Raw genomic sequence first — 27,251 nt, 5'->3', positions numbered from 1 at the left:
AAAGCAAGAGAGTTCCAGAAAAACATCTATTTCTGCTTCATTGACTATGCCAAAGCCTTTGACTGTGTGGATCACAATAAACTGTGGAAAATTCTGAAAGAGATGGGAATACCAGACCACCTGACCTGCCTCTTGAGAAACCTGTATGCAAGTCAGGAAGCAACAGTTAGAACTGGTCATGGAACAACAGACTGGTTCCAAATAGGAGAAGGAGTACGTCAAGGCTGTATATTGTCACCTTGCTTATTTAACTTATATGCAGAGTACATCATGAGGAACGCTGGGCTGGAAGAAGCACAAGCTGGAATCAAGATTGCCAGGAGAAATATCAATAACCTCAGATATGCAGATGACACCACCCTTATGGCAGAAAGTGAAGAGGAACTCAAAAGCCTCTTGATGAAAGTGAAAGAGGAGAGTGAAAAGGTTGGGTTGAAGCTCAACATTCAGAAAACAAAGATCATGGCATCTGGTCCCATCACTTCATGGGAAATAGATGGAAAAACAGTGGAAACAGTGTCAGACTTTATTTTTGGGGGCTCCAAAATCACTGCAGATGCTGATTGCAGCCATGAAATTAAAAGACGCTTACTCCTTGGAAGGAAAGTTATGACCAACCTAGACAGCATATTAAAAAGCAGAGACATTACTTTGCCAACAAAGGTCCATCTAGTCAAGGCTTTGGTTTTTCCCGTGGTCATGTATGGATGTGAGAGTTGGACTATGAAGAAAGCTGATCACCAAAGAATTGATGCTTTTGTATTGTGGTGTTGGAGAAGACTCTTGAGAGTCCCTTGGACTGCAAGGAGATCCAACCAGTCCATTCTAAAGGAGATCAATCCTGGGTGTTCAATGGAAGGACTGATGCTAAGGCTGAAACTCCAATACTTTGGCCACCTCATGCGACGAGTTGACTCACTGGAAAAGACTCTGATGCTAGGAAAGGTTGGGGGTGGGAGGAGAAGGGGACGACAGAGAAAGAGATGGCTGGATGGCATCACCGACTCTGTGGACATGAGTTTGAGTGAACTCCGGATGGACAGGGAGGCCTGGCGTGCTGTGATTCATGGGGTCGCGGAGAGTCGGACACAACTGAGCGACTGAACTGAACTGAACTGAAAACCCCACTTCATGTGACGAGTTGACTCACTGGAAAAGAGTCTGATGCTAGGAGGGATTGCGGGTGGGAGGAGACGGGGACAACAGAGAATGAGATGGCTGGATGGCATCATCGACTCAATGGACGTGAGTTTGAGTGCACTCCGGGAGTTGGTGATGGACAGGGAGGCCTGGCGTGCTGTGATTCATGGGGTCGCAAAGAGTCGGACACGACTGAGTGACTGAACCGAACTGAACTGAAAACCCCACTGAGGAGGCGAAACTCAGAGGTAAGTTTGGAAGTTTATCTCCACCATCTCCTCTGACTCCTGACTTTCAAATGAGAAGATAGGGCAGGGGAGACTTGAGGAAAGTAAGTGGAGGGCAGGCTAGCAAGAAATGCTGCTCTACCCACTTTTAAAGAGTTGAGTCTTTGCTGTTACCTCACTTCTCTTTCTTTAATTCTTTCTTAGTCTTTTTAAACCTTTCTGTTTTTTTCCTTTTTGGCCCCCACCCCCCTTTTATTTCTGTATGAGAAGCAAGAAGAATGTGAAATTAGGAGTGTATCTAACAGAAATTCAAATCTTAATTTAGCCATGTACATTTGTGTGGCCCTGGGAATGTTATACCTAAGGTCTCTGAGCCTTGTTTTCAAGCCCCTGTCAAACAGGACATAAACAATGAAGTCAGTGAATACTCAGGGGACCCCAGCACAGTGTGACACATGAAGGCAATGGGCAGTCCTTGTGCTGGTCTCTGGGAATTCCAGGTCTTTCATGGCTTCTCCTCCCATGGCCCATTGCCCAAACGCATTTTGCACCCCCATGATAGGGGCATATGATAATTTTATGTGTCAACTTAGCTAGACTATGGTAACCAGTTGTTTAGTCAAATAGCCTAGATTCTGAGGTAAAAGTATTTTTTAGGTGTGATTAACATTTACAAGCAACACTTTAAAACAGATTACCCTCCATAACATGGGTGGGCCTCACCGAATCAGTTGAATGTCTTAAAAGCCAATGTCTCCCTTTGAGGTTTCCCAAAGATGGAATGCTGCTTCCGGAATGCAACATAGAAATTCTATCTGAATTTCCAACTTTAAGATTAAAGTCTGTAAAGTCTGCATCATCTGCTTTCACCTGAATTTCAGCCTGCCAGCTTGCCCTGAGGATTTCAAACTTGGCAGTGCCCACAATCACATAAGCCGATTTCTTAAAGGAAATGTCTACTCTCTATATATCTATCACCTGTTGATATTGGTTATCTGGAGAACCCTGACTTATACAGTGTACCACTCTGATTGGCTAACCCAATGCCTTGATTTGGCCACATCACTACTGGGAAGAGGCTCAGAGTCCATTACAAGGCCAGAGCAGATAGCAAGGACCTTTTTCTTCCTCTCTTTTGAGTAACTTTCCCTGAGAGAAGTTTCAGCCATCTCACTCATTCTCCTTAGCTCCTTCCTCTCGTGTGGTTGGAATTCTATCTTGTCCATCAGAGCTGGCTGGAAGGCTGGGTCCTCTGTCTATTTCTCTGGAGGGCTGGAGGCTGTAGAGGTCAATGTGTCTTCTCTTCCTTATTTCTTAGGGACTCTACAAATCAGAAAACTCTGGCTGGGACTGTGGTTGGATTCTGTGAAGTACACAGAAGAAGAAGCAATAAGCCAGCGTTGGTATAAAGCTAATATGAGAATATGAGAAGATTAAGCCCAGCTTCACGCTAAATAGAAGAGAAAAACATGGAACCAGTGACAGATTTTATTTTCTTGGGCTCTGAAATCACTGCAGACAGTGATTGAAGCCACAAAATTAAAAGACTATTGCTCCTTAGAAGAAAATCTATGACAAACCTTAGACAGCATATTAAAAAGCAAAGACATCACTTTGCTGACAAAGGTTTGTGTAGTCAAAGCTATGGTTTTTTTCAGTAGTCATGTACAGATGTGAGAGTGGGACCATAGAGAAGGCTGAATGCCAAAGAACTGATGCTACTGAATTGTGGTGCTGGAGAAGATTCTCAAGAGTCCCTTGGACTACAGATCAAATTGGGATCAAAGCAGTCAGTCCTAAAGGAAATCAACCCTGAATATTCATTGTAAGGACTGATGCTGAAGCTGAAGCTCCAATTCTTTACCCACCTGATGTGAAGAGCCAACTCACTGGAAGAGACCCTGATGCTGGGAAAAATTGAAGGCAAAAGGAGAAGGGGGTGACAGAGGATGAGATAATTAGATAGCATCACCAACTCAATGGATGTGACTTTGAGCGAACTCTGGGGGATAATGAAGAAGGAAGCCTGGTGTGCTGCAGTCCATGGGCTCACAAAGAGTCAGACAGAACTTAGTGACTCAACAACAACAAAGCCCAACTTAGGAAAGTTCTCTTCATTGGGGCTGAGGTCAAAGCCATAGCTAGAATCTAAAGTTAAAGCTTACTAAAAATTTTTTTTAAATCCAAGCTATTGCTCAGCTATTCTTGGCGAGCACCCCACACTGAGAGAGAACTGGTCAAGGGCAATACTCCGGCAGCCCCTGGCCAAATACTACTTTAATATTTTAATGGCAAGATCTCATGCCAGCTTTTAACATCTGAGGTGTCAGCACATCACTGCTGATGATCTTTATCATCCCTTAAAACCCCTCCTCTGCCTTTTCAAAGTCTTCTTTCCTCATCTCTCTTCCCTGCTTTTCTTCCCTTCTCACCTTTCTCCTTCCTAATTTTCATCTTCCTTCCTTTTCCTCTTTCCTCACCTTTTTTTATTCGGCTTTTCTGCATCACCATCATTACTCATTAAGAACCATACAGAGGAGGAAGGAAGATCATCCTCTTCAAGGCCCTGTCCCCTCCGTACATCCATGCAGGCGAAGGTGAGCATCAGAAGCAGCTCTGAGCAAAAAGGTCTGGAGGGGACCCACCTGGACATCAGTCTGCAGGCAGAAGGTCTGCAGAGATTCAGGGCATGAGAAGATCTGAATGGATGAGAAACAGCCAAGAGAGAGGGAATTGCTTCATCATATTTCTTCTGAGTCAAACAGTACAGAGTGCTGGCTAAGAGCATATGTTCAAGTGCCTAACTGCTTATTCATCTTGGTCCCCCTAATTTCTAGATATGTTAGTTGAAACTAGTTAGTTCACCACTCAAGGACTTGGTTTCCTCATCTGTAAAATGAGACAGTAATGTGACCCAGCTCACAGGGTTAAAGAAGCAAGGAAATACAGTTAAGTGCTTAGAACACTGCCTAGCACATAACAAATATCCAAGAACTGCTAGCTGTTCTCAGTCCCTCTGGAAAACTGAGGCAACTTATAAGAATCAAAACTCACCTCTCCCTTTGGGTCGCTCTGAAATTCAAGAGGGAACTGGCCCTGCAAGAGAGGGCAGGAGGACAGGACCATCGAGGCACAGATTCCAGGCAGTTCTTCATGGAACTTCTGAAGCACTGATGCACTGAAAAGGTATACTATTAGGTAAGGCGGACTTCGGTACTGGCCTGAGACCTGAACCCTCCATAACAATGGCTAGAACACAGGCTACTGCACTCCAAACTCCAAATGTCCACTAACCAACAATCCACTCGTTAGATGGTCACTGCCCACAAGTCCAATATACACACAAATTCCTACAAAGTTAAACCTCAAACGGAGTATATCATAGATGTTTCTCACAGTTGAAGTGTGCCACATGTGGAAAAGGCTTAGAAGCACTATCTTAAACATGGTATTTGGCTGGAGATTATTTGTCCCTTTAATTCCTTGACCTTTCTTGATATTTCTTTCCAATTTTGTAGTTAGCCGATTCTCTTCAGTTTTTATCTGAATCCTGATATATGTGAATATAAGACTCAGCACATTTTCATACCCAAGCTGGACAGCAGCCTCTAGAGGGGTGTCCTTTTGAGACAAGAGGTTCTTGGCTCTACATAGGAAGCTTCTGTACATGTAGGCCATGTGGAATAATGATGGAGAAAGGTTCACTGCAGATGTGAAAGGAGAATCCAGGACCCATTCCAAACTCACAAGAATGATGGAGGAAGCAGCAAGAATATGAGTTTTATCTACTAGGATGCCATGCTCCTCAGAGGTGACTAATGAAGATAAAGTAAGCCCATGTTTCTTGGCCCTCCACATTCAACCAGAGGAGGTAGAGAAACAGTGAGAGGGATTCGGGAGGCTGCCTTGACCATGTTTCCCTGCATTGCTGGAGCTCATAAAAGGCTGATAAGAGGGACTTTGCTGGCGGCTCAGTGGTAAAGAATCTGCCTGCCAATGAAGTAGACACAAGCTTAGTCCCTGATCCGGAAAGATCCCTCACGCCACAGAGCAATGAAGCCCATGCATCACAGATACTGAGCCCAGGACCTGCAGCTACTGAGCCCACGTGCCCTAGAGTCTGTGCTCTGCAACAAGAGAAGCCACTGCAACGAGAGGCCTGCCCGCCACAGCGAAGAGTAGCCCCTGCTTGCCACAACTCAAGAAAAGCCCACGCTGCAACGAAGACCCAGCGCAGCCAAAAATAAATAAAAAACTGTTTAAAGCTGACAAGGGGGTCACTTCTAGGACAGAGAAAAGTCAGGAAACCAGACTCAGGAGGATCTAAGGAGGAACCTCGGAAGACTTGCCTCTCTTTCCCCTCTGCTCACTTTTCACTGCACACGATAGCAGTTTCCCACGGCTGTGGACTTCTTGGCATCTTTCTGACAGACAGCAGGCTCCTGGAGGGCAGCCTGTGTGCTTCTGCATTTCATGTCCCACACCTGGCACCATACTGAAATCGTGGAAAACATTCACTGTGTATGTTTCTTGAGTAACTAAAGGAATTCAACACATACTTATGGAACTCTGTACTACGGGAAAGATGAAATGCGTTTGAAAATGTGATTTTGATAGCATTCAAGACAGAGGGATAATGTATCGTTAAAAATAACAATAATACATCTTTAAGAAAATAAAAAGAATACGGTATCTTACCTGGTGACTGCTGGTCTCAGAAACTTTAACATCCAAAGACCCTGCCAGGACAGCATACCAGTTGGTTCCAATATCACCTTGGCGAAATACTGGAAAAGAAACAGGCAGGTAAGTAGGCCAAATGTAAGTTGGTTTTACCACATAATCTGATAATTTCTCACTGACTGTTGTAAGCCTAACTTGGACCTAGATGAGATTCCTCTATCTATTCCCACCAGAACATACCATAATTTTCTTTCCCTCTTCTATCAACAAAGCAATATCCTATTTATTTAACATTCCATGAAGCAGAACTCTATTAAACAGAACTCTTATATTTACACAGTAGCAATAAGGGATGATAACCCTAAAGGCTATAAGATCCTTTGAATGTAAGAAGAATTGTCTGGTATTCTCTGTAATTTGTCTTAAATACACTTCACTGTATTGTGATACTTGGAAAATCATTACTCTAGATGGGGTATGTGTTAAAAAGACTATGTGACTCAACAAAACTGGATCACCACCCCAATATCACGTATCTATTTATATTAAAAAAAAAAAACAACCATGTTTTCTAGAATAGAATGTCTCATTTTAAGCTAACCAATGACTGATTAAGAAAATAAAATCTGTTAAAAAAATTTTAACTACCATATTGTCATCGTCCATTTGTTAGCTTGTTGTATAAATTCACTGCTTTTAGGCATCAGGAGGTAACCAGTCTTTGGAAATGATTCTCATCAGAAATTTCTGAGCTCAGTTTTGCTTTACTTTTGTTATCTCAGAGACAAAACATTTAGCTATTTAGTGAGAGTCTTAGTTCCCAAGTCCTACTTAAGACCAGTAGTTTGGAAAGTCATTCTGAAACACTGGCTCAAAAATCTCACGCAAACCCAACTATCCTTTTAAATATTCTAGCTAAATAACTAGATGGAATGATCTGATATTTTAAAATTCTTTTCACAGACTCCTACCTCAGAAGTCAAGTGGCTCAATGAAAAATCACATGACAACTCAGTGGGACAGTTGAGTTCTGGCAAGGCTAGGGCTCACTGCATAAGAGAAAGCTTCTGGGAGCCATAATTAATGATGACAAGCTGTTCTAAACTCTCTGACTAAAGCATGCTGTGGTAAGGCAAGAACAACAATGGTATCCCACCAGGTGCAATGACAAGCTTAAGATGGGGGATTGATGAGTTTATAGCTGGCCTCGCCAGTAACTCTGCTATTCCTAGCCTTTGTAAGTGACTTATTTTAGAATCAGGGCTTTGCCTTTCATGAACTTCTTGGCCCCCAAAGACATTATCACTTGCCAATCAAATTCACATTACACATCATAGAAGACTCATTTTGAAAACAGCTATAAGAAATAGAAGACAGAGTCTTATCTTTTAAAAAAAAATAATGTTCCCACTGAGTAAGAATGAAAAAATATTGGTTTGAAAACAATAAGTATGGATGATTTTTTGAACAGAAGTGTGACCATGCTTTGTGTGCACATAGGCAAGTATCTTGAAGGACACACACAAAATGTAAACAGCAGTCTCTGGGTTTGGGGATTGTAGGTAATACTTGTTTTGTCTTCTAAATTTTCTACAATGATGTTGTGACAAACCCTGTTAGTTCCCCCACTTGAAATCATGTCCTGAACATGGATTATACACAAGTTCCCACCCTCCTCCACAAGGCCAAATACTCAGAACATATGAGTTTCTTCCCTAGCTCCACCGGGGTAACCACTGGTCTAAATCCATCATGTGGTCCCATAATCTGTGCCAATGACTGGTTTAATCAGAGGCACATGATGCGGTTCTGGCCATTGAAACAATACAGAAAGTCTACTGGAGGACTTCTGAAAAAGAGATAAGAAATAGCCCTTCAGCAGGAATGTTTTTTATCAGCATGCAATGCGGCCAACTGCCGCAGCTAGTTGCCTCAGAACCACTTGGGACAAATCTGAGTACAAAAGCCAACACCTCAAGATGAACAGCAAAAACAAATAAACCAACAAAAATATGAAAGAAACCTGAGACCTTAATAATGTCATTGAGCCACTTAATCAACCAGCCCTGAAGCCATCCTACCTCAGGACTGCTTATATATGGATAACTGATGTTCGCTCCTTATAGGAGTCATAGTCAAGCCAGTTGGATGGGAGTTTTCTGTTACTGCAGTATAAAGCATCACAACAGATGGTAATAGCATTACTTTTTTAATGAGGATATACTTGTATATTTTTAAAAATGCAGCTGTCACCCTAGCATTTTACTCCCCCCGCCCCTTAGTCATATCTGGAATAGATGTTATCAGTGAGGTTAATTCAAAACATTACTATTGTAAACCAGCTGTGCTTTACTTTTTAAAATGACTATTATCATTAGTTGAGACCCTTTATCTTATTTAACATCCTTTTGCTGTTGCTGTTTAGTCATTAAGTCGTGTCCGGCTCTTTATGACCCCATGGACTATAGCACACCAGGCTCCTCTGTCCATGGGATTCTCCAGGCAAGAATACTGGAGTGGGTTGCCATTTCCTTCTCCAGGGGGTCTTCCCAACCCAGGGACCCAACCTGGGACTCCTGTGTCTCCCGCATTGGCAGGTGGATTCTTTACCACTGAGCCACAGGGGAAGCCGATTTAATATCCTATTGGCTCCCATACTTCTTGGGTTACAGAAAATAATTATATATTAGAACTTCCAAGGATCTTGCTGAATATATAAATCCTTCCAGCTCCATCTGAAAAGCAGGCTGCCCTGGAAGAACCATTTATATGCTATGGACAAAGGAGTTAAGGAAATGCTGACGTAGAACTGAATAAATAAGGAGAGAGAAATGTCAACCTCACACCTTTGATTGAGCTCAACTATTTGGCACAAAGATACCCCATTTGCTATCCATCCCACAGCATAACCACAAATGAGCACAAACTTATACATGAAAACACACCACTGGAGTTGCATTTCTTACATGTTATTCCTTTTTCCAGATTCTCATAATAACCACATAAACAAATCTGATGAAGGAGATTTGGGTGAAATTTCTCAAAAGCTTTCACTTCTTTCAGCCGTGTGAAGATTATATCCACATCTTCACTGGATCGTTCCAATGGTCTATAAAGGGGAGAAAAGGCACAAAACTGTATCAGAAAGAACTTACTTCAGTCCATATGCATTCTTATTCTAAATACAAACAAATTAATGGAAATATACAAATTGCAAGTATTTTACTGCAAATACTTATTCCCCTACAACCATTCTAAATATTTCCAGGCCTAGAGTCTGTCATATAGAGTGAAATAAGTCAAAAAGAGAAAAACAAATATATATCAACATATATATGTGGGATCTAGAAAAATAGTACAGATGAACCTATTTGGAAGACAGGAATAGAGACAGGCATAGTGAGCAGACTTGCGGACGTGGAACGGGAGGATGGACTGGGAAACGCTGACATATGCGCAAGCCTCGCATATGACAGACAGCTAGTGGGAACATGCTGCGTCACACAGGAAGCTCAGCTTGCTGCTCTAACCTAGACAGACGAGATGGGTGGCAGGGTTGACTGAGGTCCAAGAGGGAGGGCACACATGTATGCATATAGCTGATTCACTTTGTTGTAGAGCCGAAACTAACACAACATTGTAACACCCCAATAAAAAATATTCCCAGACCTTTGTCTACTACTCACCCTAAACGACTGCAGGTAAAAACTCACAAAGACTGCAGACAGTATGATATAGTGATTTATAATAAAAAATACAGAATTATAAGAAATTGTTCACTGTTCCTTGCCCAGAGCTAAAACTCTGGCTATTTCATATATAAGAGTCACAGGGGTATCTTTGGTTATATTTGGCCTTTTGTCCTCAGATCCTGAAATGGTTAAGAGTCATAAAGGTGAAATGGGTGTCAAGCTCCTTTCCATCACAACTGAGTTTAAATTAACAAAGTGACTTTTGGAAAACTCCTAGGTAACCTAAGGATGGGGACTGGTTGCCTGGAGAACCAGTCATGTGACTAGAGGGTTGGAAATTTCAGCTGCACCCTCTGACGCTGGGGGACGGGAGATTGAGTTCAGTCACCAATGACCAATCGGTTTCATCAAGCACGCCTAAGTAATGAACCCTCCATAAAGACCCCTTGACAGTGGGGTTGAGGTTGGTGAACACTTGGAATTGTGGGGAGTAGCACCAGGAGAGGGCATACCCCTCTGTGCCCCTTCCCATACTTTGCCTGTGCTTCTCTTCTACCTGGCTGCTCCCTTTTATAAGAAATCTAGTAAGTAAGTGTTTTCCTGAGTTCTGTGAACAGCTCTATCAAGTTCATCCACTCAAAGAGGGGCTCGTGGGACTCTCCAGTTTACAGCTGGTCAGTCAGAAGCACGATTGTAAGAGCGAAGACAGACCGCAAACTGCAGAGGCGGGACTGTCTACAGGTGAGTGTGAGTGACAGTCGCTCAGTCCTGTCTGACTCTTTGCGACCCCACGGACTATACAGTCCATGGAATTCTCCAGGCAAGAATGCTGGAGTGGGTAGCCTTTCCCTGCTCCAGGGGATCTCCCCATCCCAGGGATCAAACTCAGGTTTCCCGCATTGCGGGCGGATTCTTTACCAGCTGAGCCGCCAGGGAAGCCCTTTGTTAACTACCGAGTCACCGTTTTCCTGCTTTTTCTTCTTCTCGTGGTTCTTCAGCTCTACAGGATGAATTTTACTGTCCATTATTAAAAACTTTCTAAATCAGACAGCAAGGTCAGACAGAGGTTAATTCCTCTAAAGTTAAAAAGACACAAACCAAAAACATTTTCAATAAAATAGAATTCTTTTGAGTATTACATAAATTATAATGGTAAATAATGCCTATTGGCAGTACCACAAAAGAACATTTTATTAGAATATGTTTACGATCTTGAAAGGAGTGGTTTTAATACTTATTTATAACTTTTTATCCTATCTACCTTTCAAATTAAAGGCATTCAAATAAACAAGACTTAACTTTACAATATGAGTCATCAAAATCTGGAGACATAAGAGACCTGGGTTCGATCCCTGGGTCAGGAAGATCCCCTGGAGGAGGACATGGCAACCTGTTCCAGTGTTCTTGCCTGGAGAATCCTCATGGACAGAGAAGCCTGGCGGACTATGGTCCATAGCGTTGCACAGAGTCAGACATGACTGAAGCAACTTAGCACATGAAATTTTAAATGACTCTCTGCCAAACACATCCTTTCATGAGTGCACATTCATTTTGATTATCCATTCAGTAAACTACATTGCTTTCCTACTTATATAAGATGTCTTCCCCTGGAATAACAGAGATGAACAAGAAGCCAACCCTATCCACAAGGAGCTCATACTCCAGTGGGGAAGGTAGCTCCCAAACCAGAATTAGAACACTGTATGGTAAGCATGGGAACATGGGTGCCCACAATGTTCTGGGCTGGACCTTCTTTTACTACCAAGAATGCAAACATGGAAACTACCAAAGTCAGGTATATGAGGGAGAGCAAAGGTTCTGGGTTCCACCTGCTGCCCACACTCATTATGCAATGTGAAAATTTAATATGATCTTAAATCTTAATGCGGAGAAGGCAATGGCACCCCACTCCAGTACTCTTGCCTGGAAAATCCCATGGACGGAGGAGCCTAGTAGGCTGCAGTCCATGAGGTCGATAAGAGTTGGACAAGACTGAGCGACTTCACTTTCACTTTTAAATCTTAATGCAGTCAACTTGGGATCATCTAGGGACCAATGAGCCAGTTTCTGGATTAATCAGAGCATAAGATAATGACACATAGGCATCTTCATGGGAAAATGTAAAATAACCTTAAAATCAGCAAAACATCTCCTCTTAGATGACTTCTGCTGTTTGACTATATAAGAGATGTTTGCGAATCCTCTGCCTTGAGGGGGGGCCCCCCCTTCACAAATCTGCTAAGTAAGCACACCCCCACCCTGGGCTGCATCCCACAGAAGCTCACGGGGACCTTCCAGGACGGGGGGTGCCAACACCCAGCAGTCAGACCTGGGGTAGGGGTGCAGGAAGTAGATGAAGATGGAAAGGAAAGGAGGGAGCGGAAGCAAGACTGCTCTCTGCCAAGTTGCCTTCCCAGAGTCGTGAACAGAAGGCTTGCCCAAGAAATGGACAATGATAGGTTGTAATAGGACCGTCATCTTGGGGGAATGTATGGAATGCTTAATAACTACTTCATTTGTACTTTTTCTAAATTTCCAGATGCCTTCTGAAGATCAGATAAATGTATTTCAGGACATTGGGGATAAAGCTAAATAAATACATTTGCATTAAAATGACTTTGCAGTTTGTTTTGATTCTTTGTGCTTTAACAGTAACTTAGGGTTATAAAGAGCTTGTCTCCACTCCTACTGAACTGTTGAGTCTGAGATAATACATGGAGCTTTATAAATTATAAAAGGCTACAGAAGCTATTCTTATTATGAGTACCTTCAGCTTCATTGTCATCGTTGCCACAAAGACTTTTAAAAAGAATGAATAAAGTGCTTAAAAACATATACTGACTTCTCCTGTATTTTTGGAAGGGTTTATAGATAAGTGTGCATGGATATTTTTCTCTATTATAACAACAGTAAAATCTTAAACAGATGTACTTGATAACATCAGCCTTTCACTACTGACTTCTTAAAGGGCTTTGAAATATTCATCATCACAGCCTTGTTAGATGAAGTAAGTATTCTGAATTCTATTTTTCTGGCAAAAACATTATAACAGAGGCTAGGTAAGTATTAGTATACTAAAATCATGTGTTCATAAACGCAGTGATGACATGGATACATCAAAAGGCTTTGAAACTCAAGATGTTTACCACTTATCATGTTAGCATTTTAATTATATGATTATTAAACACTTAGAATACTGAAATGTTGACTCTTTACTAATTACAAGTTTTCCCAACAACATCAACAAAATTCAGAAAGAAGGTGTTGAAATGCATTGATTTGATCTGCAAACATTTACTGAGTATCTGTACAAGAGAAGAAAGGACTCAGCGACACAAAGAACAAGGCTCCTGCCCTGAGGAAGTTCAAACTGAGCTAGCGGGAATCGTACACGTACAGCAATTATCAAGGTGCTATGTGGTAAGAAGTGAAATTAACATAGGAAAGAAGGAAATATGAATTCAGAAGAACAGATATCACTGGTGAATGCAAAGTCTACAAAGACTTCCTGAAGGCACAACTGAAAATTCTTCTGGAATCAGTTCTTCCCTGTTTCTACTTTAATTTCTATTGTACAACCACTGCTTCATCATTTATTCCTAAAAATGTGGTGAATCACTAGGGCTCCTCTCCCTAGAGACCTGCTCTACCGACTCTGCTCCCTGTTAATTTCTTACCCACCAGCCCCCCAGCACGCACGCATGCACACACACACACAGAGATATATACACATATACAGAGATGTACACACACAGATATACATATGTACAAACATACACACAAGCCCACACATACACAATGAGAAAGATTCTTTGCTGACCAAACTGGAGCTGGACTCCTGAATCTTGCTAGACCCATCTGTGTACCTCTTTGTAAAATGCAGTTTTAGCTAGAACCTTGCTTAAAAAGTCAGTTTAACCAGAGCCCTCCGTTCTTGATATCTGACCACCCTCCATATCTGATTGGGTTTCACATCCTCCACCATCCCCCAGATGACACCTAATCACCCTTGTCTTCAGTAAAAATCCAGTCAGGTCAGTTTACCCAGAATCTCCCTTACCCTTGATGTTTTTTCTTTGTAATTTTCCACCCACTGACCACCTCCCTAACACACACATACCTTGCTCCTTGACTATAAGTTCCCACTTGTCCATGCTGTGTTCAGAGTGGAACCCAATCCCTCTCCCCCATTGTAAAATCCTATGGCGGTGGTCCCCACACCTACCTCAACAGTCCTAAATATACTCTGCTTACTACCTTTAACAAGCGTCAGTGAACACCTTTTTCGTTAACAACACACACACACACACACACACACACACACTTGAGCACATCCCTCAACTCAACCAACTGCCAAAATTCTCTCCTTGCTTGAGTCTGCCTGTGTTCAGGGTGACTCAGAAAAAACCCCTTGATGGCTCCGAAGACCCCCGGTGCAGCTGCAGTTTTTTATCTCCACAGCTGAGACTGACTATCACAAGGACACCATGACCTCTGTGACCCTCCCAAAAGATGGCCTGCACATCGGCCACCAGGGAGCAGAACGTGTGAAGTCTGCAAATTCCTTGTCTAATGCCTCTCTATTTAGAAATCATGCCCCTGGCTTCTATGTCTCCATAAAAGAGTGAAGAACAAATGGCCCCCCAAGGGTCCCAAATAGGAGAGTTGGAACTGGAGGTCACCAGGGGCACCGTTGCAGTCCCGAGCAAACAAAAAAGGGGCAGAATGCCTCCGCCTTTCTTTACCGGCAACCAGTGTGCCATCAGTCTCACGAGAGAGAGATGCCAACTCTGGGGCCCAGGGCTGCTTGGGCAGTTGGGAAAGCCTATCATCAGGCTGAGGGCAGGATCAGTCTTGCTAACATCTAAACAAGGCTAACCCTGCATTTATTAGTGAAAAGAGAAAGGGAAACCTTTTGACCAGGCTCAGTGTGCTATAGGTCCTCTCATTACAAATACAAAATCAAAGTACAGCCTGGCCCAATTTTAACAGACCCTTTTCAAAAACCTTCTCTGACTGCATGAGTGTCTGACCTCAGGACGGAATAATCAGCCTGGGCACACACCTTTCCACTACACACTGCAGTCAGGGGATCCCAGATCCCAGCCAAACCAGATGCTTACTGGACTCCAAGCATCACATCAAGTAGAATGCTTTCCTAATTTTCCTCAGATGATACATTTGCTCCATTAGCATTAAGTTAAAAATAATTTCTTTTGGCTCCTTAACCTTTTAGAATGACTTCTGGGATGACTCATAACTGACGCCTCCTTAAAAATGCTTTGTAGATAAGTCTGAAATGACGGCTTTTTTTTTCTACTCATGCAGTTTGCATCATAGCATGCAGATGCTCTCAAAAATCATTCCACGGTACTTAGTGCTACATTCAACTTTGAAATGACGCTGTTCAAAAAATTGCCACTGCAACAACTAACCACCTGAAGAGACCTAAGACCCTTAGGTTGCGAGGATTAGAAAAAAGGAAATGGGAATCTCTTAAGATCTTTCTGATAAGTCTTTTCTTAGTGCTTTTTATTCCTGGGCAACAAGAAGGAGACTCTTGAAGGAGAAACCAAGTGAAAAAAAGGAAGGCTGAGGATGGGGTGTGGGGAGCACACTATTTTAAGCTTTTATGCATTCCAACCTATGAGCAGCAGCAGAGGGAAATGCGTTTTGAGCAGGCAGTTTGAAAATGCCTTCCCCTCTGTCGATCAGCTGGTTGAAAATCTCTGGCTTTAAAAAGGGTATTGGGTAGGTACCATGATGGTGGATAATCTGGTCCCCATGCCCCACTCCAGCTACCTATTTCCTTTGGCACTTCTGAAGAGGAAAAGTTAAAATTTTACATAACCTCCTGCTCCTTCTGCCCCTGTAACTCAGCTTGCCTTGCAAAGTCTGGATCACGTAGGTCACATAGTCTCAGAAAGTGGGGACTTACAATGCTAGGAACTGGAGCTTATCTCACTCACCCTTGTCCTGCTCTTGCAACTGACCAGCCCCTGCAAACCTGCTTAATCATGCCTGTCTGTGTAAAGGTCAAGCATCCCCTTCCCCATCTTGACTGTGGTTCCCATGAGCCCAAAACCCCTTAGTTTAAACCAGCCTGTTAACAGCCAGTGTTGCCCACTACAGTCTGTCTATAAAAACTCTGTAACCCCTTTGTCTGGGGCTCAGAGCTTGGAGTGTTAACTTCTCTGGGCCCACCGGCGTAATAAACCTGAGTTCTCCAACCCTCCGAGTGTGGTCCTTGGTTTCTCGAGGACTGGTTTCTGCAACACTGCCTATTCTAGTCTCCTCCAGACATACAGGTGTCTCTGTTGCCCCTTAAAGTCCTCTGCCCCACCTGAGAGCCTTGTAACAACTATTTCTCCTTCCAGGGATGGGCTTCCCAGGTGGCTCCAGGGATAAAGAACCCACCTGCCAATGCAAGGGACATAAGAAATGTGGGTTGGATCCCTGGGTCGAAAAGATTCTCTGGAGGAGGAAATGGCAACCCACTCCAGTATTCTTGCCTGGAGAATCCCACAGACAGAGGAGCCTGGTACAGTCCATGGGGTCGCAAAGTCAGACATGCTGAGCTACTAACATATCTCCAGCACCCTGAACAGTGTCTGGAACACTGTTGAAGGAACAAATACACTTTTGTGCCTTTTGTATTTGTACTTGTAAATGTGTTATTATTTATTATTGAAAATGAAGAACATTTCAAAGAAAATTATATTACTTTTTGGTTAAGAAGCATCTTCCCTGGAGGCTCAGTCAGTAAAAAAAATCTGTCTGCAATGCGGGAGACCAGGGTTCAATCCCCAAGTGGAGAAGATCCCCTGGAGTAGGAAATAGTTATCCATTCCAGTATTCTTGCCTGGAGAATTTCATGGACAGAGGACCCTGGTGGGTTATAGTCCATGGGGTCACAAAGAGTCAGACACAACCGAGTGACTAACACTTTCACTTTCACTTTGGTTAAGAAACTATCAGTAAAATATTTGTCCTTCTTGATCACACTTACCAAATTCGAGTAATAATAAATCCTCACACTTCCAATGTTCTCAGTGAAAGAATACAGAAAGAACCATTTCATTTTTTATATTCAGTTCAGTTCAGTTTAGTCACTCAGTGTCCGACTCTCCGCGACCCCATGAATCACAGCACGCCAGGCCTCCCTGTCCATCACCAACTCCCGGAGTTCACTCAAACTCATGTCCATCGAGTCAGTGATGCCATCCAGCCATCTCATTCTCTGTCATCCCCGTCTCCTCCCGCCCCCAATCCCTCCTAGCATAGCAGCTTAATTATTGACCAAGATTTCTTGTGGGATCCATTTATATTTTTTTCATGTGAACCCATGCTAATTTTCATGACTAATTTAGTACATCTAAATATTAAAAAAATGTGATATTACTCAGCCTTTCCTGAATGTAAAAACCATATGGAGAATGGAAATAATGCAGTTCTAAAGCAGTAGCCCTGAAACAGAGATCGGTACCATTTTTTCAAGATATACACTCAAATCCATTCAAGTAGGCACAGACAGAAAATAGTTCTAAAGTGAAGTATATAAAACAGCACCAACAACTGCAAGAGAATTTATCATTCTTGTGCGGAGGTAATTAGGCTGCTCATATGGTAACTAATCTGCCCTGCCCCACAATACTTGTAATGGATATAAAGATATTTAAATTGGAGGGGGCAGGCCTGAATTTTCCTTTAATTGATAAACAACAGATAGGAGTAGAAAATTAAGTTCATAGGCACACTGAGTGAAGACACATCTCCAGATTAGTGATGGGATTATGGAATCTTGAGTGTTCAGTTCTTAGAAAGAACTAGAACTCAGGCAGGAGGACTAAATAATAAGAATTCCTGTGAAGAGCTCAGAAGAGGACAGAAAAAGGACTGAATATGTCGAGGTGGGCAACATTTTGACCTAGAGCCAAAACTTTTCAACCAGAATTTATTTCATCAATTTATCAACCTGTTACTGAAGAGCACACAGTCAAAGAAAGGCTTAGACAACAGTCAAAGAAAGCCTTGTCAGTGGTTTTAGTTCATGAACAAAACTATCTCTATATCTGATGCCACAGATTGATCAGTTGAACAACATGTAGAATGGCAATTTTTAAAAAATATATGGAATTTTCTATTTATTAAAAAATCTATTGTTTCAATACAAAGAGAAGAGAATATCTACTCCTGCTATGATGGAGTAACTGGTGCCACAGTAAACAATTTAAAAGTTGAACAAAATACAGGAAGCAACTGTTCTCAGACATTAGATAACAGGTAATGCAGGACTATGATCCTAGGAAGGAAGGAAATACAAGAGGTGATCCACACAATAAGCTTGACGCTTTGCCTGGAAATACTTTCTGGAGCACAAACACGGAGGGAGAACCCAAGTAGAACACAGCAGCATCACGGGGCTGGTGGGGCAGTTACTGGCATTCGGGGGTGCTGAAGTAGCTGAAATCTGCAGTGAAGTGACCCCAAAAGAGAGAAGCTGTTCATAAAAACAGCTCCAAAATTTAGCAGAGGGGTCTTGTGACTCATTAGCTGCCAATGCGCAGTCCAATACTCATGCAGAAGCCCAGCAGGCAACAGCTTCTGGGGAGTAAAAGCTGAACAGAGATTCTGGAGGTCACACAGCACTAAGAGATATAGCAGCCCTGTCAGAGTACTCAGACCTCACCAATCACCCTGGACATTCAATTGAGACTCAAAAAGACCATTCTAGCCCCAAACCTAGAAATTACCCTAACAAGGCTGAAAAATAAGCCTCAGTAGAAACAAGCCTCATTAGAAACTTACTGATCAGTAAATAAGTTACCTGCCTATGGAAACAGAAGGTAACATGACTTAAAGAAAGTAACAAACTCCAGACTCTTTAATATGAGAGGATCATACTGTCTAGCATACAATCAGAAATTACCACATATATGAGGAAACAGGGAAATGTGACTCATAATGGGGGAAAAAATCAATAGAAACAGACCCAGAGATGATAGGGATGGCAAGTATACCAAACAAGGACTTTAAAATAGCTATTATAAGTATGTTTAAGGACTTACAAGAAAAGATTAGCATGAGTGAAGAGATGAAGAGTATCAGTAGAAGAATCAGACACCATCTAAAAAGAAGCAGATGAAGATTCTAAAACTGAAAAATACAAAATATGAAAAGGAGAAATATTCACTGGATGGACTTCAGAGGAGATTTGGCCCTGTAGGAAAACAAATCAGTGAACCTTAAGGCAAAGAGTAGAAAGTAACCAAAACTGAAACATGGCGAGAAAAAAGGATAAAAATCGAACAGAGACTTGACAACATGGGGGATAACAACAAAAGTTTAATATATATGTCTGAATACTCTTTGGAAGGACTGATGCTGAAGCTGAAGCTCTAGCATTTTGGTCACCTGATGCAAACAGCTGACTCACTGGAAAAGTCCCTGATGCTGGGAAAGATTGAGGGCAGAAGGAGAAGAGGGTGTCAGAGGATGAGATGGCTGGATGGCATTACCGATGCAATGGACGTGAACTTGGGCAAACTATGGGAGATGGTGAGGGACAGGGAGGCCTGGCTTACTGCAGCCCATGGGGTCGCAAAGAGTCAGACACAGCTGGGTGACTGAACAGCAACTGAAGTCTCAGAAGAAAAAGAGAGAGCAGATAGGGAAGAAAAACACATTTTTGAAGGAAGAATGGGTGAAATTTTCCCAATTAAAGTGGCAGTACATACCTCCAGAGGGCCTAAACTGTTACGAAACAGAATTTCTACTTTATGAGTACAGTGTAGTGAAGATGGCCACAAAAGCTTTGCCATGATCTCCAGCAAGAAGTGGGGCCAGGCTTCCCTGGTGGCTCAGTGGCAAAGAATCTGCCTGCCAGTGCAGGATGCACGGGTGCCCAGTCTGGAAAGATCCCATGCACTGTGGGACAACCAAGCCTATGCACCGCAAGTACTGAAGCACAAATGCAACGAGAAGCCGCCACAGTGAGAGGCCTGTGCACTGTAGCAAGACAGCAGCCCCCACTCACCACAACCACAGAAAAGCCCACGCAGCAGTGAAGACCCAGCACAGTTAAATAACTAAATAAAATTATTTTTTAAAAAAAGAAGTGGGACTTATTTCCCCTCCTAATGAAACCAGGCTAACCCTGTGACCAACAGAATGTGGTAAAAATGATACTATTTCACCTATATTATCAAGTTGTACTACCTTCAGCAAGTTGCTTAACCTCTCTGGGCATTGGCTTCTTCATAACCAAAAGGGAGCTGTAGGCCTAAATTATCTCGGAGATTCTGTCCATCTTTAGAAAGGCTTATGTTTTAAGAGGAGTAATATACTGAGACAATAAATAAATAAATTGTTGTCGTTTAGTCACTAAGTCGTGTCTGACTTTTGCCTGCCAGGCTCTTCTGTCCATGGGATTTCCCAGGCAAAAATACTGGAGTGGGTTACCATTTCCTCCTCCAGGGGATCTTCCTCACCCAGGGATCGAACCCAAGCCTCCTGCATTGTAGGCAGATTCTTTACCACTGAGCCACCAGGAAAGCCCAAATAATAAATACGTAAAAATAAATCAGGGTAAAATGAAAAGTGTTGCCCTATAATTACTTTGTGGCTCAGACTCTAAATATCTTAACCGAAATGAGACTGGGCCTTCCAGATCTATGGCTAAGGCAGAATGCACTCAGGGGTTTGGTTGGAATAATGTTCTCTGTACGGTTTAGTTGGCCATGGCCTACAAAAGGGTAGAGGGTACCATCAGCTAAAGTTATTAGTAAACCAAAGATTCCCTGAGGCAGGGTAGGATGTAGTTCTTACAGATAGAGTCAAATACTCCTTTCACAGTACTCAGGCTTTAATAGTGAGTAGACTATTTAATAAATCCAGAGTTGGATAGTAGAGAAAATACTGAATAAAATTTCACAATAAATTTTTGTCAGACTAAAGCCTTTTGTCATACTCACTAAGTCTAAGACAGCATATTTCCATAGTTTAAACACAACAAATGCCAGGAAAAACAGATGCCTTGAATTTCATTCTTTTGGGAAACAGCTTTGGGTACCCCTTCAGAGTGTAAAATGGCCAGAGCAGTCCACACGAATACACATTTCCAGCACGCCTCACTGCAGAGAGTGAAACGCCCCAGGCACCAACATGACTCGTGCCAAGGACACATGGCAGGTATTATGATTAGTTAGAGATGAAGATTCAGTTTGACAGGTTTTCTTTTTGTTGTTAGTCATTTCAGTTTTCAAAATGATCAGAATTAATAGTCCAGGCCAGGTAGGCTTGTATCTAGAATGCTGATTTAATAAAAAGAAAGCCAGCCTTGCATATAATTTCAGGCAAGATTTGAATTATTGCATCCAGCAGTTATGACTACTCAGGCAATAAGCTGCCTGGAGACTGAATTCCCAAAGAACCACTAGCTGGACAAGGCCAGTATCAGAAAGGGGTCTCGTCACAGTTGTGTGTGGGCCATTTAGTAACAGGATATTGTGACTCCCCATCTATGCCAAAGACAGATCTAGCTGGAGAGATCATAATAGATTTCCTAAATGCCATGAGCTGGTCTAACTCATCTAGTCCTCAGAGGGTACGGAGCCAGTCCTCAGAGCCAACAAGAATCAGATGCTAATACCGTCTCAGCCCCAAGTCTCCACGCACGCAAAACACGAAGTACCTTTGTTCTATAGCTTTTGTTCACCCAAGCAGAGATAAAAGGCATGAGAATTCTGAATTTCAGACTCTAATCTCTCATCCAACAAATCTATTGCATGTTAAACAAGTGCAAAGTATAATGAAAAGTTTTCTGAGAATTACAGGAAGAATAAGACTTTTATTCTGCCCTAAAACCACTTCTGATCTCCAAGAGGATCTAAAATCTCTATATAAATGATGAAAATGCAAGGATGAAAGCAGTCATAAGGGTCCATATAAAGATCCACAGAGGTCTATATAGTGACTCCTGGGAGTTCAGACGGAGAAGGCAATGGCAAGCCACTCCAGTACTCTTGCCTAGAAAATCCCATGGACGGAGGAACCTGGTAGGCTGCAGTCCATGGGGTCGCTACGAGTCAGACATGACTGAGCAACTTCACTTTCCCTTTTCACTTTCACACATTGGAGAAGGAAATGGCAACCCACTCCAGTGTTCTTGCCTGGAGAATCCCAGGGACATCTGATGGGCTGCCGTCTATGGGGTCACACAGATTCGGACACGACTGAAGTGACTTAGCAGCAGTAGCAGCAGCAGGAGTTCAGAGCTGGATGAGACAAGAATGAGTGGATAAGTTTTCATAGAGAACTTTTTCCTTCCAACCTTCAGCTTCCCACAACATTTAAGCTGAAATTTGAGCTGGGTCATGGAGAGTGGACAGAAATTGTATAAGCACAAACACAGTGTAGAAGGTTTCCAAGCAACAAGATGATAAAGTGAAAGTGAAAGTGTTAGGCATTCAGTCATGTCCAACTCTTTGCCACCCCATGGACTGTAGCCCTCCATGGAATTCTTCAGGCAAGAATACTGGAGTGGGTTGCCATTCCCTTCTCTAGGGGATCTTCCCGACCCAGGGATTGAAATTGGGTCTCCCCAGTAGGCAGATTCTCCCGCATTGCAGGCAGATTCTTTATCTAACAGATTCTAACAAGATAATAAAGCATGAGCAAAGGCATGGAGGTAAGAAATTATAGGCCAAGAGTATCCAGTGGATTCAATGGTTTGAAGTTCCAATGGCTTCTCAAAGAGGAAAACTAAGAAATAGGACTGGATCCCTATTAAGGGCAGGGCTGGAATGCCAGCCAGTGAGTGTATAGACTTTATTCTGCTAACCAGGGGGGAACAGCAGAGATTTTAAGGAGATTGAAGAAATCAGAGCTATCATTTTGAAAAATCAGTCTGCGAGCAGGAAATGAACTGGAGAAGAAAGGGATAAAAGTTAAGGGGACTAGTTCAACAGCGCTTTAGGGCTCCATTTGTCACCTTCGTTCAGCTGTAACAACAGCCAGAACTCTCTTCTCCTTCTCTGTAATGCCCACTGAGAAGAAGGTGACACCAAGTCCAGGTTTTCCTGGGACAGTCACAGCTATACCCCCAGGCCCAGTGGAACTATTAATAGTGCCCCCATTCACCCTCACAAGTATCCTAGTTTGACAAGTTACTATACACGCCCCTTTCTTGGATTGCCTTTCTCGTTCCACCTCTCAGCAGGTACTCTCCCAGATATTAGGGATGCAAAGCCAATTCATACACTCACTGATCAGCAATTATGTGATGCTTCTCTCCCTCCCACGGACAGAGGAGCCTAACGGACCACAGTCCATGGAATGTCTAAAGATTTGGACATGACTTAGTGACAAAACACACACAGTTGGCTTTTAAGGCTGTTCTGACACTGAGCCCTCATTCTTCTGGGTTCAGCACAGGCCAGAGCAGGAGGTAGCTCTGACTGAAAAGATGCTGGGGTCGGAGAGTGGAGGTGGGATGGCAGAGGAGGTGCAGGGAGACAACACGGGGATCCTCGAGGCTAGGGCAGGGAGACATGGAGAACAAGGGCCCTTCCAGCTGTTGATGAGGACAGTTCCAGAATGTCTTTTCTCATCTGCAAGCATCAGTGGGTGTGTGAAGATGATGAAAGGGTACACTGAATAAGGAAAACTAAAAATGTAGCTCAGCCACGTGGAAGTCATCCTAATTATAGTCATTTATTTGAACATTATATGAACCATTTGTCCATAATTACAGTGCTGTCCAGAACAAATATGTAAACCATGAAAGGTGTCAGATCATTTTTATTGTAGTTTTATTTAATTAAAATAGTAAGTTCTCTACAGGATGTGTTTATAATGTAATTATGGTTTGTTATTCATGTGGCATGATCACTTGCTTACAATATTAATTCCTTCTAATACTAATATGCCATTGTATGCAGTAAAAGATCTGGATTTTTCAGATACCTGTGAACTTTCATGGAAAAGTTCAAAAGCCATCTCAGAGTACGCTCCCCAGTCCTCTGTATGTCTGAATCAACACAGCTAAAATGACAGAAACCCAGAAAAGGAAGGCTCCAAACCATACATCTGCCCTGTTTGTTGTAAGGGCTTCTGCATACCAAACCTTCTATCCAAATATAAGGTGATCTATCCACAGGACATGCCATCCAAGTGCCAAGAATGGGGTATGGGCCTTGTCCAACTGACAAAGACACCGACAAACACACGATGGTGGGCGCCCCTTCTTCTGTGTTGAATGTGAGGGGACCTTCACTGGGCTGGAACTCCTGCAAGCCTGTCAGCAGGTTCGTATGGGAGAGAAACCACACTTCTGTGCTTCCTGTGGTCTTGCTTTCACTGAGCCATGTGCTCTGACAAGGCATGATGGGCTTATAAAGCAGAGAAATCCTAGTGGCTGGGACGGTTCTGTTTATAATCACCTTTCAGTTCTGTCTCCATTAAGATCGATTGCAGGCTTTCTAATAGAGTCATTAACTTGTCCAGATTTTTTTTGTGTTTCCAAGATCCTACATCCTCATGGATCTTAAATAAATTTAATAAATTTATTTAATATAGCTTAATAAATTTAATATAGCTTAAAATAAATCTAAGGATATGGTTCCCTCCCCTTAGAAATGCTATGCTCATTTCCAAGCAGGAATAAAGGAGGTATTTACAGGTAAGATAGCACTGTTATTAATAAGTGAGAATTAAATGAATTTTTCAGTTGGCAGACTCCTCATCAATAAATCTTCGGTTCTTTTCATAATTTGGCGCTCTGCTTGGTCCTTCAGGACTAGTCTTTATCAGAGTTTTATATGATTGTCCCTTTGTGCAGATCTGCAAGCAGTTCAGGATGCAAATATAGCCTCTTTCCTAGAGTGCATTAGTAATTTGCTTTATCCTTGTCATTTTAATTCTTCCATTTTTTCGAAAGAAATATTTGTTTTTCTTAAAAGTTGTGACAATACTTAGATGAAATTACACCTTTTAAAAACTATATATACTGTATTATATATTAAAAGAATACTTTCTACCTATATAAGAGAGAAAATGACTAATTATTGAAACCATGTACAAGCCCCTGTGTCCTAGTCCTTTGAAGTAAAAGGCTGACTCAGAGTTAATGACTAGGAAACATGAAAATGCAGAAATAAAGAACAGCTGTTGGGCTGTCAATATACAGCCTTGACGTACTCCTTTTCCTACTGTGGTGCTGGAGAAGACTCTTGAGAGTCACTTGTACTGCAAGGAGATCCAACCAGTCCATTCTAAGGGAGATCAATCCTGGGTGTTCATTGGAAGGGCTGATGCTGAAGCTGAAACTCCAATATTTTGGCCACCTCATGCGACAAGTTGACTCACTGGAAAAGACTCTGATGCTGGGAAGGATTGGGGGCAGGAGGAGAAGGGGACAACAGAGAATGAGATGGCTGGATGGCATCACCAACTCTATGGACATGAGTTTGAGTGAACTCCAGGAGTTGGTGATGGACAGGGAGGCCTGGCGTGCTGTGATTCATGGGGTCACAAAGAGTCGGACACGACTGAGCAACTGAACTGAACTGAACTGTTGGGCAGGGAAACTGGTAACAGTTTAGACTAAAAATCCACCACATAGCAGAAACACCAAACTCCCAGTTCCCTGAAAGATATGGATAAAGGCCTGACACACATTTCTGAGTTGTTTCTACAGGAAGCAGACCCCCACCAGATAAAAACTGCTGACCACAAGAACAGAGATCCTAGACTGGCTGAAAGCAGAAGGTTGATGATGCTTTAAATTTCACCTTCATGACAACCAATCCAAGAACTGTGTATAAGTCGATCACACACTCTGCGTTCCCCTCCCTCACACTGCCTTTAAAACCCCTCCCTTGAAAGCCAACACGGAGTTCAGGTCTTTTGAGCATGAGCTGTTTGTTCTCCTTGCTTGATACCCTGCAGTTTACGCTGAACTTTCCTTTACCACAACCCAGTGTCAGCAGGATCGCTTTGTTGTGTGTGAGTGGATTCCAGGTTTGGCTGCGTAACATTATCATATCAGTAATAAATTCACTTCTGCGTTTGAAAAAAACCCAATGTAAATGTGCAAAAAGTGGCATCACATTTCTGGGAGGGAAGAACAATCGAGCCATTCCAGTGGAAGCCAACCTAATGAGTTTAAACCAAGAAAGAGATGAAGGGGTGGTTGCTGACATTTCCTAGGAAACCTGGTTGCTGAGCAGATTCAGAAAGCAGTTCCTTGCAATTCACTACTAGCAATCCTGGGTTTAGAACTCAACCAGTACAAGTGAATAAAGAACACAAAATGATAAAATAAACGACTCTTCCCCTACACCCTGGGCAACTTGAGCAGAGGGACCACAAATGACTAGCACAGTGCCTAACGCATCATAGGTGCTTGATTATCCACTTATTCATTCAACAAACATGCTAAGTAGTTAACGAATTATTGATTCACTAAATTCATTTTGTAATGAATTTTAAAATAAACTCTTACTCTATTTTAAATGTTGATTTTCATTCTCTGAACTCAAAAAAATTCTCTCTGCATTACTGTCCAAGTTTCACGTTACTTTTTGTGTTTTGAGAAATAACAGTAAAATAGCAATTGGCATTTAGTGTTCTGATTATGGCCCAATCAATATTGCTGTTGTTGTTCAGTCACTAAGTCGTGTCCAATTCTTTGCGACCTCATGGACTGTAGCACACCAGAATCCTCTGTTCTCCACTATCTCCACAAGTTTGCTCAAAATCATTTCCATTGAGTTGGAGACAATATCTAATCATCTCATCTCTGCTGCCTGCTTCTCCTTTTGCGTTCAATCTTTCCAAGCATCAGGGTCTCTTCTAATGAGTTGGCTCTTCGCATCAGGTGGCCAAAATATTGGAGTTTCAGCTCCAGCAACAGTCCTTCCAATGAATATTCAGGGTTGATTTCCTTTAGGATTGACTGGTTTGATCTCCTTGCAGTCCAAAGCACTCTCAAGAGTCTTCTCTAGCACCACAATCGGAAAGCATCAATTCTTTGGTGCTCAGCATTCTTTATGGACCAAAGCTCACATCCACAGTACATGACTATTGGAGAAACCATAACATTGACTATACGGACTTCTCTCAGCAAAGTAATGTCTGTTTTTTAATAGGTTGTCTAGGTTTGACATAGCTTTCCTTCCAAGCAGCAAGTGGCTTTTAATTTCATAGCTGGAGTCCCATGCACAGTGATTCTGGAGCCCAAGAAAATAAAATTGTCATTGTTTCCACTTTTCTCCTTCTATTTGGGACCAGATGCTATGATCTTAGTTTTTTTTATTTAATGTTGAGTTTTAAGCCAGCTTTTTAACCCTTCTCTCTCACATTCATCACGAGGCTCTTTAGTTCCTCTTTGCTTTCTGCCATTAGAGTGTTACCATCTACTTATCTGAGGTTGTTGATATTTCTCCTGACTGTCTTGATTCCAGCTTGCGATTCATCCAGCCTGGCATTTTGCATGACATAGTCTGCA

The 27,251-nt window shown here is 42.4% G+C and overlaps 1 protein-coding gene across 2 annotated transcripts in view; it reads right to left on the bottom strand.

Annotated features, from left to right (window-relative positions):
- RAPGEF4 (Rap guanine nucleotide exchange factor 4) overlaps positions 1 to 27,251 on the bottom strand; it is a 330,927-nt gene that overhangs the window by 264,807 nt on the left and 38,869 nt on the right. For both annotated transcript variants that reach the window (XM_088830124.1, XM_088830113.1), the window contains exons 2-3: positions 9,017 to 9,159; positions 6,066 to 6,154 (exon numbers count right to left, since the gene is read on the bottom strand). In XM_088830124.1, coding sequence (XP_088686250.1) covers positions 6,066 to 6,154; positions 9,017 to 9,159 — 232 coding nt within the window. The remainder of the gene's footprint in view (positions 1 to 6,065; positions 6,155 to 9,016; positions 9,160 to 27,251) is intronic.

This window comes from Moschus berezovskii, chromosome 2, assembly GCF_049115385.1.
Source record: "Moschus berezovskii isolate FMDL1 chromosome 2, NW_MosBer_1.0, whole genome shotgun sequence".
NCBI lineage: Eukaryota > Metazoa > Chordata > Mammalia > Artiodactyla > Moschidae > Moschus > Moschus berezovskii.
This window is presented reverse-complemented; position numbering and strand designations above follow the sequence as displayed.